Source organism: Sus scrofa, chromosome 11, assembly GCF_000003025.6.
Source record: "Sus scrofa isolate TJ Tabasco breed Duroc chromosome 11, Sscrofa11.1, whole genome shotgun sequence".
NCBI lineage: Eukaryota > Metazoa > Chordata > Mammalia > Artiodactyla > Suidae > Sus > Sus scrofa.
Genome location: NC_010453.5, coordinates 18540456 through 18556094, shown reverse-complemented (window position 1 = coordinate 18556094; position 15639 = coordinate 18540456). Strand labels below are relative to the sequence as shown.

General features: G+C 49.6%; 1 protein-coding gene across 1 annotated transcript; it reads left to right on the top strand.

The window, feature by feature from the left end:
• On the top strand, positions 11984 to 14137 carry MLNR (motilin receptor). Its single transcript, XM_003357839.4, has 2 exons — positions 11984 to 12964; positions 13744 to 14137. The coding sequence occupies exons 1-2, from the start codon at positions 12070 to 12072 to the stop codon at positions 14112 to 14114; spliced, it is 1266 nt and encodes a 421-aa protein (XP_003357887.2). The 5' UTR covers positions 11984 to 12069; the 3' UTR covers positions 14115 to 14137.

The window sequence follows — 15639 nt, the reverse complement described above, 5'->3', positions numbered from 1 at the left end:
AAAGGAACAATGAGGCCACTCATCCTGCCTGTTGAGTCCAGCAAGATAATGATCTTTAGATCCTAAGACAGGAATACAAGGGAAAGAATTTAAGGGTGCCCTTGGGCCCCCCACTTTCAAAGCAACATCTACTGACTGAGAAGGGGTCATTCCAAATGCATCATCTAATTTTTACAACTTTCTCCCAATATCTGAGGCACTTTGCCCCCCAGAAAAGGTCCAAATGACCACTCTGAGATTTCGGGGGCCTTGGGATCAGCATTAGTATGACGTCTATAGACCGGATAAATCCTTTCCAAAAATTCAGAGGGTCTTTTTTTTTTTTTTTTTTTCTGAATTTCTTGAATTCTGTTCAAACTTGCTTTGGTTCCCCTTTCAAAGCCCTGCCAAGATGCACTAGTAATGAGTGCTCCAGTAAGGGCCTTCGTCCCTCACTGGGATCCCAGTCTTATTCAGCTGTGGGTGCTGCCAGGGGGGCTTCGGGTGTAGAGCGCCCTCCCTACAAAGGGGGTTGCCATCTTCCCAACTGAACAAGTCTGAGAAACCCAGCCGGCTGGTCATTTGCATTTAGCCCCTATATGCAAGGACAGCAGTAGACACTGCCCTGCCCTGAAGTGGCTCCCGGCCCAAACTGGGTACCCTGTCAGGTCTTAGATGGTGAAACTGGACCAAGTCCCTGTGTCCCAGAAAGTAACACAGGGTTTTCTACCCGATCCCTAGAAGAAGGGGAAGACCTGAGCCCCAGTGTCAGGAATTGGGGCTGGAAAGGATCAGACGGTGGTGGGAAGAGGTGGATACACTGACGTAAGGACGGAGGAGCTGGGACAGCCCAGCTCAGCCGGAGGAGTTAGGGTTTGAAGCAATGTATCTTCACATTCATTCCCTTCCGTCTTACTTTCCCTGCTAACAGCACAAACACTTGCACGTCAAGGATTTATGGGTCATTCCTCCCTGCTTCTGCCCCACATGAATGACTTCAGTCGCTCAAAGGCCACTCTCAAATCACAAGCGGTAACTGATCATCTCTAACCATTAAAAGGAGGCCTTTTTGCTTTGGCATCAATGAACTGGGATGACAATGTAATTGAAAAGACACTTGGTTACTGCTGTGACAAACGATTTAAGACAATCACCAAAATAATGAGAGATACCATTTACCAGGATAAACCAGAATTTTAGGAGTTGCAGGTCACTTCTGGAGTGTGTATTAGTAATGTTTACTCATGTGATACAATCTAAGTTCTTTTTTTTTTTTGGTCTTTTTAGGGTCACGGCTGCCCTAAAATAGTGGAAGTTCCCGGGCTAGAGGTCGAACTGGAGCTACAGGTGCTGGCCTACACCGCAGCCACAGCAATGCCAGATCCAAGCCGCATCTGCGACCTACCCCACAGCTCACAGCAACGCCGGTTCCTTAACACACTGAGCGAGGCCAGGAATCAAACCTGTATCCTCATGGTTCTGCTGCGCCTCGACAGGAACTCCCAAATCTAAGAAGTTTTATCACCTATTTGATAATGCTTCCCATGTAGTTAACATACCAAATAAACCTAGTGAGCTTACTATCCCTTTAAGAGAGAAAATAAATAATTTGACTTATTCCAGGGACCCTTTGGAAAACCTCAAAGTTAGCCAGAGGGCAAATGAACTTCGTTTAGACTTTGATTTTTAGGAAACTTGTCAAAAATAGCAACAAGTTTTACCAGCGATACTAAAACAGCTCCATGGCCAATGTAGGTGACCCCAAGATACAATGACCAAAGCAGTTCACTGTTTTAAGAACACTTTGTCCTTTTTGAGAACCGAGTGCCCGTTTTGTACCATTTTACCTTTAAAATGCATTTTCTTAATTGAGTTCAATCTGATCTTCGCCAATCCTGACCAGGCATGAAACTCTTTTCAGTACCCCTCCTCCACAAACCTTCACGATTTTGTTTCTGTATTAATCTGTTCCCCCCCCCCCTTTTTTTTCCATTCTCAAAGAACCAGCTCCAGGACAAAAACCACCTTTTCCCCTTTAAGGAAACGCATTTCCATTCCTCATAGCGTCTTTGCTGAAAACCCACATCCCACATCTTTGCATACTCAAATGTCCCGTATCATTCCTTAATCCCTTATAAATGTTCTCAATTGTAAAACCTTAATCTCTTCTGAAAAACCAAGAAGCAAATAAACTCTTTTGTCATACCAGCATATCCTCTCCTAAGCGGGCAAACGTAGGTAAACTTACATTTGTTCAGCAATTAATGTTCTAATATTTTATCCTATTTGAAATGACCCAGATAGCCAATGAATTCTCATTTAACTTAGTCTTTCCAGATGTTCGTAACTTGAAACGAAACTATTTTAGGCAGACATTCTCAAAACATAATTATTCCTTATAGCCTTTACCTAAAATTCCTATCTCATTTTAAAAGTTTTGTCATGTTGTTCATTTTTTTTTTTTTTTTGGCTGACAAATTTTGTAACAGGAACAATAAGGTCTTATTTGATTTCTAGTCAAGCTAGGTACAATAAAAGTATTTTAATGTCGACGGCTCTAAAGACATGTTTGTATCAATCAAATCAACAAGCCTCAGCTAGCTTGAATACCAGATATTATTAATTCGATACTGAATAGTTCTTAGATCATGTGAACTCGAAATTCATTCTAGTCAGTTTCTTTTATATTTGCATATTCACATAAGCACTTATTTTCCTTTAAGCCAATTAAATAGCGCTCTTTTACAAATTAATTCTGGCAGTGCCACACGAGATCTACCACACACACACACACAGCACACACACACACACAGGGAGCTCATGATTCCCATTCCAACGTTTCAGCCATGAATCAAGGACAAGCAATGAAAAACCCTTCATCTACAAAACAGGCTGGATTCAAATGGGGTTTCTGGCAGATTTGGACAAATCAAGGTCTCATCTGTAACCTAAGCCACAGCGTTGGCAATGCCAGATCTTTAACCTGCTACCGGCAGTGGTTTAGATACTTCTATTTCTCCTCATAGCTTCTGGTGATTTTAGGAACTGAGTGGGACCTTTCTCTTCCTCCTGGGAATGTCCCAGTTTGGGTTGGTTCGTTTGTTTGTTTTTCTGTTCCTATCCTCCAGTAGACATCAGTAAAATTTTAAACATCACAAAGCCGATTTGTCTATAAATGAAGAAACAGTACCAAGCAAAATGAACTGAAAAGCCCAAAGGACAAACAGAAGCGCCTCAATAAACCTTCGAGTTTGGTCTCGGGGTTTTACATGTACCCGTGGCACACAGAAGACCAGAAATGACCTTAATTAACAGCAAGCGGAGCAATACCTGGGGCACAAGGTCCCAGGACAGCCCTGCCCAAAGCCCCTGTGGAGATTCCACCGTCACAGTCACAGTCGTGCTCCTCTCTCGGGTTCACAGCTGTGATCACAGCACTCATGCAAACTGTGCCTCTGAGGACTTTGTTTAGGGACGGTTGAAACATTGTTTTTATTTTTTTTATTTTTAGGGCCCCACCCTGGCATATGGAGGTTCCCAGGCTAGGGGGCGAATTGGAGCTGTAGCTGCCGGCCTACACCACAGCCACAGCCATGCCAGATCCTTAACCCACTGAGCAAGGCCAGGTATTGAACCTGCATCCTCATGGATGCTAGTCAGATTCATTTCTGCTGAGTCACAGCAGGAACTCCCACATAGTCCATTTTAAAAGACAATTTCAGGACAAAGGAAACCAACTGCACACAAAAATGCTAGCCTCTCAAGAAGCAAATGAACCAGTTCACAAATCCAGTAAAATCCAATCATTCTTTTCTCTATCCAACAGGGTAACTCCACTCAAATCCAAAAAAAAAAAAAAAAAAAAAGCCTTATTCCAGAGAGAAAGCTCCAAAAGCAAAAGAAATAGTTTCCAGCTTCACACACTGGACTGACTTACCCAGCTGCACGGATCCCCATCTGCTCCCAAATGTCAATTCCTTGCTCTAACTGCCAAGCACTGGGGCAGCCGATGCCACTCTGGGGCATTTTGAAGGGAAGATCCTCAGGCCAAGTGGTTGTGCTCCCCAAGAGACAGGCCAACAAACCAAGAGATGACTTGCTGGGGCACGAACAGTGACTTTATTCAGAAAGCCAGCAAACTGAGAAGACGGTGGACTCCTGTCCCAAAGAACCATCTTGCCTGAGTTAGAAGTCAGGCTTCTATCCTAGAAGGGGAGGGGGCCGTCAAACATTTCCTGGTTCCGGTCAGCCCCCAGAGAGGATGGGTTCATTCCTTCCTCCTTGGAGTCATTCCCAGGTGGGCCTGGTCAGGATGCTTCCTGAGAGCTAACAAAGGTGTTTTAGCTTAAGTCCCATTACCTGGGAGGCAGGGTTCCCAGAGATGGGCCATTACAATTCATTTAAGCTTATCAGCAAATCCCTTTAGTCATTAACGTTTAATAGCATAGGAAGGTTCTTCCCTATCACACTTATGCCACAGAACCGCCTCTCTTGTCCGTGCTGACCATACGCTCCACCTGCAGACCTGGTTGGGTTACTCTGCCCCTCCCCCCGCACCTGTGCAGGTGTGAGAGGCTGTAGCCTGAGGCCGCTCCCTAGGGATGTAAAGGCTCAATGATGCCTCAACCCTACACATCAGTGGTGTCAGGGGTAACAAGGGCTCCAGGAGCTGCAGCTGAGGGGCTTGGGAAACTTGACCTGAAAAGGGTGACATTTTTGGATGCTCTTGAAGGGCTGGGTTGCATTCTTGACAGAAAGAGATGGAAGGAGAGCCAACAGCACGTGTGAAAGCATAGGGGCCAGAAAGCATAAGATTTGGCCAAAGAACTAGATGGGAGCTAGTTTGGACCCAAGGCTAGCCCCTTTCGTTGTTATCACTGAGTAATAAGAACAAATAGTCATAGAGGGCTCACGATAAGCCAGGCACCAGGCTAAGGATTTCATGTTTTCTCGTTGAAACGATCCAGTGAAGGGAGTCCTGGTCTTAGCATGCCCGCTTCCAGATGAGGAGTAGGAGGCTCAGAGACATTAAGTAACCGCCCGAGTTCACACACTGAGTGGTACTCCCTGCCCCGGGAGGACTTCAGCATCGACACACCTTTGTGCCCCTGTTTTTGGCTGTGCCCACGGCACATGGAAATCCCCAGGCTAGGAATCGAATCTGAGCTACATCTGCCACCTACCCCACAGCTGTGGCAACGCGGTCTTTAACTCACTGCACTGGGCCAGGAATTGAACCTGCAAAGCCACAGGGACAAGCTGATCAGTAACACACTGCGCCGCAGCGGGAACTCGAGCATCTACAGTCTTGATCACTCTGTTCAGGGTTCCTGGAGGAAATTCCCACACTGGCCCCTGCACGGAAAATGGAGGGACTCCCCAAGGACAAACACCCTTCTATCCCCACTTGTTCCCCAGAAATGGACTGAGAATGCTCATATCTCTAGTTTTTGGCGTTTCCTTTTTTTTTTTCTTTTTTTTTCTTTTTGTCTTTTCAGGGCCACACCCAAGGCATATGGAGGTTCACAGGCTAGGGGTCGAATCGGAGCTACAGCTGCTGGCCTACACCACAGCCACAGCAATGCCAGATCTGAGCCGCATCTGCAACCTACACCACAGCTCACGGATCCGCCACCCACTGAGCGAGGCCAGGGATCGAACCTCATGGATGCTCTAGTCAGATTCATTTCCACTGAGCCACAACAGGAACCCCCAGGTTGAGATTTCTGAGCAGACAGATGTGTGGCTTACACCCCCCCATCTCCCTAACTTTGAGCGGGTGCCACACTTCAAGCAGTGGTGGCTTAGTTCTCTAAACCTAGATGTGGTGGCATTGAGACAGCTAAGTGTCCCTGTGCCTGATGGCTGCAGAAGAGGCCACAGAGCCTGTCTGTGGCAGAGAGGCTGTGGAAGGAAGCCTAAACTGGGCCCAGGTGAGCTGCTGGATCGTGGCAGGAGGGTGGTCATTCTTGACCACGGGCTGTCGACGAGGGCCCAGAAGAGGGTACTAGAATCTCCAGGAGGGTTTTTGCAGGTCCTCTACCCTCTTCCCAGCACCCTCACAGGGACCTGCTCCCTCTCCACCAGCTTTCATGGCCATGGTGAGCCTGTCTCTAGGAGAAACAGGGGCCAACAGAAAATCACTAAAGTGACAAGCACAGACTAGTAGGCCCCCAAAGTCTTGCCTGAATTTGCCCTGCCATGTCCCTGCTGTGCAAAGGGAAACCTAGGAAAGCCTGAGGCCCCAGGTCCACACAGCCATCGGGCCCTGGAGGTGAGGTTTGGCAAAAGCTGGCCCAGGTTTTCTCTGCCAGAGGGTCCCCCGCCAGGGCCAGCTTTGCCGTCGGTACATTGGATTAAATAAGATGCTATTTCTGGCACCTGGAGTCTGGAGGCGCCAGCAGATCCAGCCAAGGAAGGAGGGGCTGGGCGCGAAGCCCACGCAACCACCGTGCAAGTGAGGAGGGCTGGGGGGAGCACGCGCGGGGGCCACCACTACTCAGCCTGGATTCCACGGCCTGTGGGCAGTGTGGCAGAGCTGCCAGACCTTCCCCTTTTGCAAAACAAGCTGGAAATCTGAACTTCACACAATATTTCCCAACTTTATAAAGTTGGCTCAAAGTGCAATTGCTGTGCAAGCTCACTTTTCAACCTGTGCCTCCTGTCCTGCTCTTCCGTGGAAAAAAGAACGTAAAATCAATGGGGTTTTTGCAAGTTTCAACAGGTACATTGCAAGTCATGAATGTATCCTAATGCCCTTTAAAACCTTCGGTATCTTTTCGAATTATATTGTCTCTGGATACATGCCCAGGAGTAGGGTTGAAGAATCACCTGGTCGTTCTAGTTTTAGCTTTTTGAGAAAACTCCAAACGCTTCTCTATAGTGGCTGCACAAATTTACATTCCCACCAACAGTGTAGGTGGGTTCCTTTTTCTTCCCATCCTATTCCTGGGCATATATCTGGAGAAAACCATAACTTGAAAAGATACATGCGTTCCAGTGTTTTCTGCAGCACTATTTACAATAGCCAAGACTTGGAAGCAACCTAAATGTCCATCCACAGATGAATGGATAAAGAAGGTGTGGTTTATATACACAATGGAATGTTACTCAGCCATAAAGAAGAATGAAATAATGCCATTTGCAGAAACACGGATGGACCTACAGATTATCACACTAAATGAAGTGAGCTAGACAAAGGTAAATGTCATGATATTTTTATATGTTAAATCTAAAAAAAAGATGCAAATGAATGTATATACAAAACACAAGTAGACCCACAGACATAGAAAACAAACTTACGGTTACCAAAGGGGAAAAGCTTGGGATTAATGAGGAGTTTGGGATTAATATAAACACGCTAATATAGATAAAAATAGGTAACCAATAAGGACCTAGTGCATAGCACAGGGTACTATACTCAGTATTTTGTAATAACCTATAAAGGAAAAGAAACTGAAAAAGAATATATATGTGTGTATATATATAATATATTATATACCTATGGCTGAATCACTTTGCTGTATACCTGAAACTAACACAACATGGTAAGTCAGCTATACTTCAATAAAAAAAAACAAAAAACCTTCCATTTCCTTCCATTTGTCCACAAAATCTAGTTTCTGGAATAAGAGCGGAAAGACACTTCCTAGCAGAAGCTCATCAGAGCAACCACTCCCAAGGCTGGTCATGCCAAGGTGTACACAGCAAGAGGCCCAGACACACGGAGAGCAGCCACTCAAAAGGCTGCTGTTAAAGACTCACTGAGTTAGCATGTGAGGTACTGGAAACAGTGCCTGGCACACAGCATACGCTAAATGTATTCTTCTCCATTCCAACCTGTGAGGCTTCTAGTCAGGGGCCAAGGGCCTAGGGAGGACAAAAACCCTTTTCCAGGGGAACAGAGGGACACTGGGGCCAGATCCAGACTCGCTTTTGACCCGCCCAGGCACCAAGTGGGGAGGGGGCTACTGGTAAGGTAGAGGAGAAAGCTCTCCACACACCTGGGCTCCTGGGCATTCCTTCTTCCTCTCCTCAGATGACGTATAAAGTCATGAGCTGGTGGATGACTTAGAAATACCAAGTAGAAACAGGATTTAGTCATTCTTCAGATATCTGGTCCCATTTCATCCTAGAACATGGAAGGCCAGGAGCTTCTGCTGTGGCACAATGGGATCGTCGTTGTTTTGGGATCTCTGGGATGCAGGTTTGACCCCTGCCCTGGAACAGTGGGTTAAGGATCTGGTGCTATTGCAGCTGCAGCTTGGGTCTCAGCTACAGCTTAGGTCTCAACTGCATATGCCCGGGAACTCCATATGCCTCAGGGTGGCCAAAAAAGAAAAAAGAACAAAAATTTTAAATGAAAAACAAAAACATGGAAGGCCAAGCTGTGGAGGGCTCAGATCTGCCCTACGGGCCAACATGTCACACAAAGCTGGCCAGGAATCTGTCTCCATATCAGTATTCTATCTGCAACCACATGATCAAGGAACGCTTGCTAAGAACCCACTATAAACAGAGTACTGTTCTCAACTGCTGGGAATTGTAAAGAAAATAACGGTATCTGGTTCTGCAGAAGCTTATTCTTTTCCCTGAGTTAACAAATATTTATTAAATTCTCACTTTGTACCAGGCACTAGGGAAAGATGAAAGCTTGCCTTCTGGAGCACATGATGTCGGGAGATGGAGCGGGGAAGATAACAAGTAAATAGCTAAGTAAACTCAATAGTAGGTCAGTTGGTAATGAGCTCTACAGAGAAAACACAGCAGTGCAGGTGAGTGTCTGAATGGAGGGTGTGTGGGACAGAGCGGTCACAGAGGGTACAGGTGGCGTTTGTGAGCCTGATGGTGCAGACCCTGTGTGAGCCCCAGTTAGCCCTTCTCAGAGCCGCCAAGGTGGTGGAGAGGGTGAGGGGGCCTTCAGCCAGGGAGGGCAGACCACCAGGCCACGGGGCACAATGGACAAAAGGAAAGACACTCGGGAGGCTGCAGCCCTGAGAGCCCATAGGAAGGTACAAAGTGCTTCTGGGAGCATGACTTGAGTCAAAGAAAGAGACCACAAATTCACTAACGACACACCTCTGTGTTCAGGTCAGCAGAGCACCTGATGGCCAAGCAGGAAGGGGACACTGAACTGGAGTCCAGCAAATGCCAGGCCAGCCACCACCCGCCACCTCCCAGAACCAGCACAAAGCTAGGTAACCCTCTCCCTCCTAGTTTCCTAAGGGCCCGTAAGCCACCTGACCTTCCCTCCCCATCCACCTGGGCCCCTTTAAGGAAAGATCGGGCGGGGGAAGGAAGCCATCAGAGAGGAGAGGATGTTACCCAAGGGACAGACCGCTAACCAGAGGGGCTGTTTCATTCAGCCAAGTGGACAAGGCTTTATGCCGGCTGGATAACTGTCTCTGGCTACCCAGGAGGTGAGAGTCCAAGGGAAGATTCGATCCACTAGAGGTGGGGAAAGGACATTTCTGCTACTTCAGAGAAAAAGGATGGCCAGAAAAGCAGAGACGATGAATGCAGAGTCTTGAGTTTTGCTGACATTGTGAAAATGAGGCAGAAGAGGGAGACAATGAGATGCTGATGATGGGGGGGTGGGGGAGAATTTCTAGAGCGATGTCATCCTTGAAGAAGTGACCGAAGTGCTGAGAGGCAGAGCTGACTTCAGGTACAAGCACTGGCCACTCATTCATCTGTCAGGCAGCGCTCGGTCTCTTGGATAACACCCTCTCCTCTCCCGTTGAAGAGGGGGTGCGATGCTATGCAGGTCCCTTCCAACTGTTCCTGTTCTTTCCAGAAAATAACAGAAGTGCAAGGTCACCAGCTGAGAGTGAGGATGGGGAGGAGGGGCTGGGGATCAAGGAGAGGGATGGATGTACACAGTGGGCTGGGGGGCAGGAGAGGGAATTCAACAGGGTCACTGTGAGGGTTGGGGGGGGACAAGGAAGCACCCAGCGAGAGTGTGTGAATTTCAAGTGAAACAACTCAACTCAGGCTACTTGGAAGCCTGAACAGAGCCAGCAGAGGGTTCAACTCAACCAGGGTTGTGCTTGTGCTCTGGTCAAGGAGACAAGTAAGACAAGAGAGAAAAGAGCACGAGGGTTGAGAGCACTTTCCTGGGAGCGATTAGGATGGCTCCGGGGAGCTTCAGGTGGTTAAAGTAAGGAAGTGAGCATTTGAAGCAGGTGAGGGGCAAAGTAGGAAGAGAAGCCAGTTGGAGTTGCCAGGGGTTGAGGTATTAGAGAAAGAGAGCTAGAAAGGTGGGCCAGTGAAAACCAACTCTAATGGAAAAAATAAAAATCATTAAAAAAAAAAAAAAAAAAAAGATAGGGGCCTGGAATTCCTGTCTTGGTGCAGCAGAAACAAATCTGACTAGTATCTATGAGGACACGGGTTTGATTCCTGGCCTCACTCAGTGGGTGGGGGATCTGGCGTGGCTGTGAGCTGTAGTATAGGTGGCAGCTGCAGCTCTGATTGGACCCCTAGCCTGGGAACCTCCATATGCCAGGGATACGGCCCTAAAAAGAAAAAGGAAGAAAAAGAAAGAAAGAAAGAAAGAAAGAAAGAAAGAAAGAAAAAAGAAAGAAAGAAAGAAAGAAAGAAAGAAAGAAGGAAGGAAGGAAGGAAGGAAGGAAGGAAGGAAGGAAGGAAGGAAGGAAAGAAGGAAGGAAGGAAGGAAGACAGGGGTTGGAAGGGCAGAAGTTGGGATGGCTGCAACTGAGATGAAAGAGGGCTTCCAGGTCCTGGTAATGACATGGCCTAAGGGATGTCCCAGGACCCGCTACCTGAGGTGGGTGGAGGACACGCTCACTGATAGAGAAGAGAGTCAAAGGAACTGTGCCCGGATGTTTATGTTATCAGGAGGAGGGCTTGAGAGAGTGGGGGTCAGGCACCAAGAGTGTCAAGAACGAGGAGGAGGGATTGGGAAGAGGCTGGAGAGGGCAGAGTGCGAGGAAGTTGGATTCGCAGCGAGGGGTTAGTATGGCTGGGAACAGCAATGACAGGAAGGTGACAGGCAGCCCCACTCCAAGCCCGCGGCTCCGCCTTTGAGAGAGGACCGCAGTAAAGCGAGTCCCCAGGGCAAAGCGCGGTTTCAGTTCCAGAAGGAGGAAGGGAAACTTGGAAGGATTTAAACCTCTGTAGAAGGGATGGGAAAACCTTCGCAAAGAGAGAAGGAACTCAGTTCCAAGGACATGAGGGTTAAAGGGAAAGCAAACATCACACACAGCCCGGGCACTCGGCGTCCGCTGTTGCCATTAGGACTATAACGAACTGACTCATAAATCGGTTTTCGTCTTTTTCCCAGAATTTTAGCTCTTTCTGGTGTTGGCCAATACTCTGCTTTATTAAGTTCATAGCATATTTTGTACATAACGAACAATAGAGCAGATGTTCAAGTACTCGGATGTAAACTCAAATACTTAGGCCTTGTTCTTTAAAATGAGTAGCCATGGGCATGCCCATAGATTTTAGAGTAATACGAGATCGCTGAAATTATTTGGTCAACTCCATCACCGGTTGAAAATTTAGAGAAGGAGAACTGGGCTGGGCGAGGCTGGGACAGTTCCAAGATGATTCGGTTGCAGAGCCACGACCAGAACCCGGGAGGGGCTCTAGATTCTGGCCTAGGCTCCCCTCCTATTATTAGTATCGTGGGACCTTCCCGAACCGTCAAGACGCCGCCACCAGCCGAGGTCCCTCGGAAGATCCCCCTCGGATCCCGACGCACAAAAGCGAGCGCGCTCCGCCGGGTCCAATAACCAACCTCGCTGGATTCAGAAATCGCCTCCCGTGTCGGGGCAGGGCTCGTGCGCGGTGGCCGCCTCCTGCGTTCACTTGGTGGGGAGGAAAGGGCCTGAAATACGTGGAATACCACAGGCCTGGAAGCGGGCGCGGGGCCGAGGTGGGCTGGGCGGTGGCCGGGGGCGGGGACTTCGCGCCGCCCGCTCAGCAGCCCTCAAAGGGGACCCTGGGGACCCGGGGGCTCAGGCAGTGCAGTCAGGGGCTGGGCGAGCCCGCTGGAGGAAGAGCTTTGGCAGCGGGGCCGTGCACGAGGCTCCCAGCCCAGCCCGGGGTCTCCGCGGCGCGCTCATGGGCAACCCGGAGAACCGCAGCGACGGCGTAGAGGGCACGGGCGAGCCGCTGTGGGCCGTGCTGCCGCCGTGCGACGAGAGCCGCTGCTCGCCCTTCCCCCTGGGGGCGCTGGTGCCGGTGACCGCCGTGTGCCTGGGCCTGTTCGCCGTCGGGGTGAGCGGCAACGTGGTGACCGTGCTGTTGATCGGGCGCTACCGGGACATGCGGACCACCACCAACTTGTACCTGGGCAGCATGGCCGTGTCCGACCTGCTCATCCTGCTCGGGCTCCCCTTCGACCTGTACCGCCTCTGGCGCTCCCGGCCCTGGGTGTTCGGGCAGCTGCTCTGCCGCCTCTCGCTCTACCTGGGCGAGGGCTGCACCTACGCCACGCTGCTGCACATGACAGCGCTCAGCGTGGAGCGCTACCTCGCCATCTGCCGCCCGCTCCGGGCCCGCGTCCTCGTTACTCGGCGCCGCGTCCGTGCGCTCATTGCCGCGCTGTGGGCAGTGGCGCTGCTCTCCGCCGGGCCCTTCTTCTTTCTGGTGGGCGTCGAGCAGGACCCCGACCGCCAAGAGGTCCAGGACCTTAACGGCACCGCGCAGCTCACTGCCTCGTCGCCACCGCCACTCCTCGGGTCCTCGAGGGCGCCAGCGCTGTCCCCTCCGTCGGCGCCCGAGGCCGCGGCGGCCGCTGCGCTGTTCAGTCGAGAGTGCCGGCCGAGCCCCGCGCAACTGGGCGCACTGCGCGTCATGCTGTGGGTCACCACCGCCTACTTCTTCCTGCCCTTCCTGTGCCTCAGCGTCCTCTACGGGCTCATCGGGCGGGAGCTGTGGCGGAGCCGCGGGCCTCTGCGAAGCCCGGCCATCCCCGGGCGGGAGAAGGGCCACCGGCAGACCGTCCGCGTCCTGCGTAAGTGGCGCCGCCCTGTTCCAAACACCCCAATCCGCGGTCCGGGCTGTGTCCTCTTCCCCGGGTCTCCCTTGGCGCCTCTCCTGGCCTCGTTTCCTTCTCTCGTTCTACACAAGCCCCCACCTGCCTGTTCCTCTAGTTTCCAAGAAAACCATCCCCTTTCTCCAGGAGTTCTGGGTCACCCCGGGCCCTCCCTGAGGGTGGGATACCGAGGTCCAGTCAACAGCAACGCTTTTCCAAACTCACTGTGATCAGCGAGATAGGCTACTGCAAGATGGGTAACCGCAGGCTCCTAAGCCGCCTGCCTCTCTTAGAGGCCGAAGAGGTGGAATTACCCACAGTACCCTGGAAAAGATGGGGTAGGTCACGTTAAGATAAAAGTTTCTTTACTTAATGTTAAATGATCAGGAAGACCAAAGTGAGTCATGCCCATATCAAAATAAATACATACATACATACATAAAAGACTGTGTAGGTATGCAGAATCCTTTTCAACGGAAAACAGAGAACCCATCTCTGAAATGGGTTTGTGGAAGGAAGCATGCCAGAACAGCTTGTTAGTAGAAATTGCTCCTTTTGGTTCATGTCCTTGATAGTGAGCCAAATATTCACTTTTAAAGTAAATATCGTTGCCATCTGCAGCCTGGTAGTTTTTCTGGCGTGGGATTTGGCTAGGAAAAGCTTTATCTTATTTATTTTCCCGTTACTTATTCCTTCAGATGGTTTCCCGGGGACCCTTACTTGCTTTGGCTAATCCTGGTGCGTGTTTTGTTTTGCAGTGGTGGTGGTTCTGGCATTTATAGTTTGCTGGTTGCCTTTCCACGTTGGCAGAATCATTTACATAAATACTGAAGATTCCCGGATGATGTACTTCTCTCAGTATTTTAACATCGTTGCTCTGCAACTTTTCTATCTGAGCGCATCCATCAACCCCATCCTCTACAACCTCATTTCAAAGAAGTATAGAGCAGCAGCCTGGAAACTGCTGCTGGCCAGATGGTCCAGACAGAGAGGTTTCTGCAGAAGCAGGGCGGCTGAGAGGGACCCTGGAGGAGACGCGGCTGGCTGCACGGAGACCAGTGCTAATGTACAAGCGTCAGCACTCAGCACCGCCAAGCAGGGCGCCTCATCCCACAGCTCTGGGACCTAAGGGAAAATACCTCTGGAAGGAGAAATTCCTCAAGGGGGGAGCCCAGTGCTGTTAGGAAGAACTGGTAAGAGTGGTTGACGTTTTGCAGGTTGGTCAGCAACTTAGCATGATTAAAAACACACAGCAAGTTATGAAATGTAACCCTACCAATCGTCTGGTTTTCCTTTCATGTACCTCCCTGGAGACATTCGTTTTATCCTCCTGAAATCCCAAATCACAACATGTGCTCTGGGGAGGCTTTGCAAATCCTCATTCTCCTGCTCTTGGGAAATATGACCGTTCATGTTCTGGTTAACAAGTGATCCGGAGAGATGCTGCCATCAACACTGCCACTGGTGAGGTCAGGGGTATATTCTGTTTTTATGTTTTGGATATAAATATGATGGTGCATATACAAGGAATCCAGGGTAATGAGAGTTTTGACCCAAGGACTTACTTAATGACTACATATGGCAGCAAAAATGTTTAGAAATAAGGGAAAGAGATTCTGGGTAGAGTCCAGTGTCCAAGGGTCCTGTCTCTTTCAGGCTCAGAGCAAATCCTAAAGTTTAGGCACAATTCTCTCTTTTAAACCCGGTCACTGAAACCTGAGGGCAGGGAGCTGCAGGAGGACAGCTTCTTGACAAAGTGACTGCTAATGGCATTGATAAGAGCCCTCATATGCCTTATTCACCTCAGCTTGGTGGGATAAATGTTCTCATCATTCCTGTTCCAGTAGCGACGGAACAGAGTCTCGGGTCTGAGTCTAAACTCGAGTCTTTAAGAGCCTTACTGCCCCCACCCTGAGAAGCTGCCATTTCAGCAAAACTCAAGTCAATGGATGGAGTCAAGGGGGAAAGAGACTGTGCTGGACACTCTGACCAACAACTCTTAACTTTTTTTTTTTTTACAATTTAAAACATAAAGCTGTTTTCAGAGGCTGCTGAGGCCTCACAACTCCAAAGGGCCTCAGTCACGCCAGGGGCTGTGTGAAGGGCGCCTCCTGGAGGTGGGCAGGGTACAACTTGCTCAGTTGTAAGTTATGAATGGTGACTCCAAAAACGAGGGTCTGCTCCACATGCCGACAAAGTCCTGTTGCCTTTTCCTTGTGATCAGCTATGTACAGTGATGCCTTCAAGTCCCCTTGAAGCATCCTGACACCCTGGCCCTGCCCTCAGCTGGTGCAGCAGCAAAGAAGCCTCCCCTCTACACTGTTTCCTCCAACTGGTGGAAGAGGCAGGTAGTGCGCCCTTGGGGCAGCAGCCCGTGAACTGTGTTCTGCAGATTTGGGGGGAGTATTTGAAAAAAGGATTCTGTAATCAAGGATGGTAAGAAAACCTCGCATGCTGTGCTCTCTCCCCAAGAATCCCAACCCCAAACACCATGTTGGCTTGTTGTTGGGGATACTGATGGAGGGGTCTCACAGTACAGGTGCCAGCCTTGTGCAAGGCCACTCTCCGGCTTGGTGGCACTAAGTGGGGACATGCTGGAGCTGCAGCCACACAGTCTTTCCTCTCATGAGAATTCCTCTCTGGAGAAGTCAGAA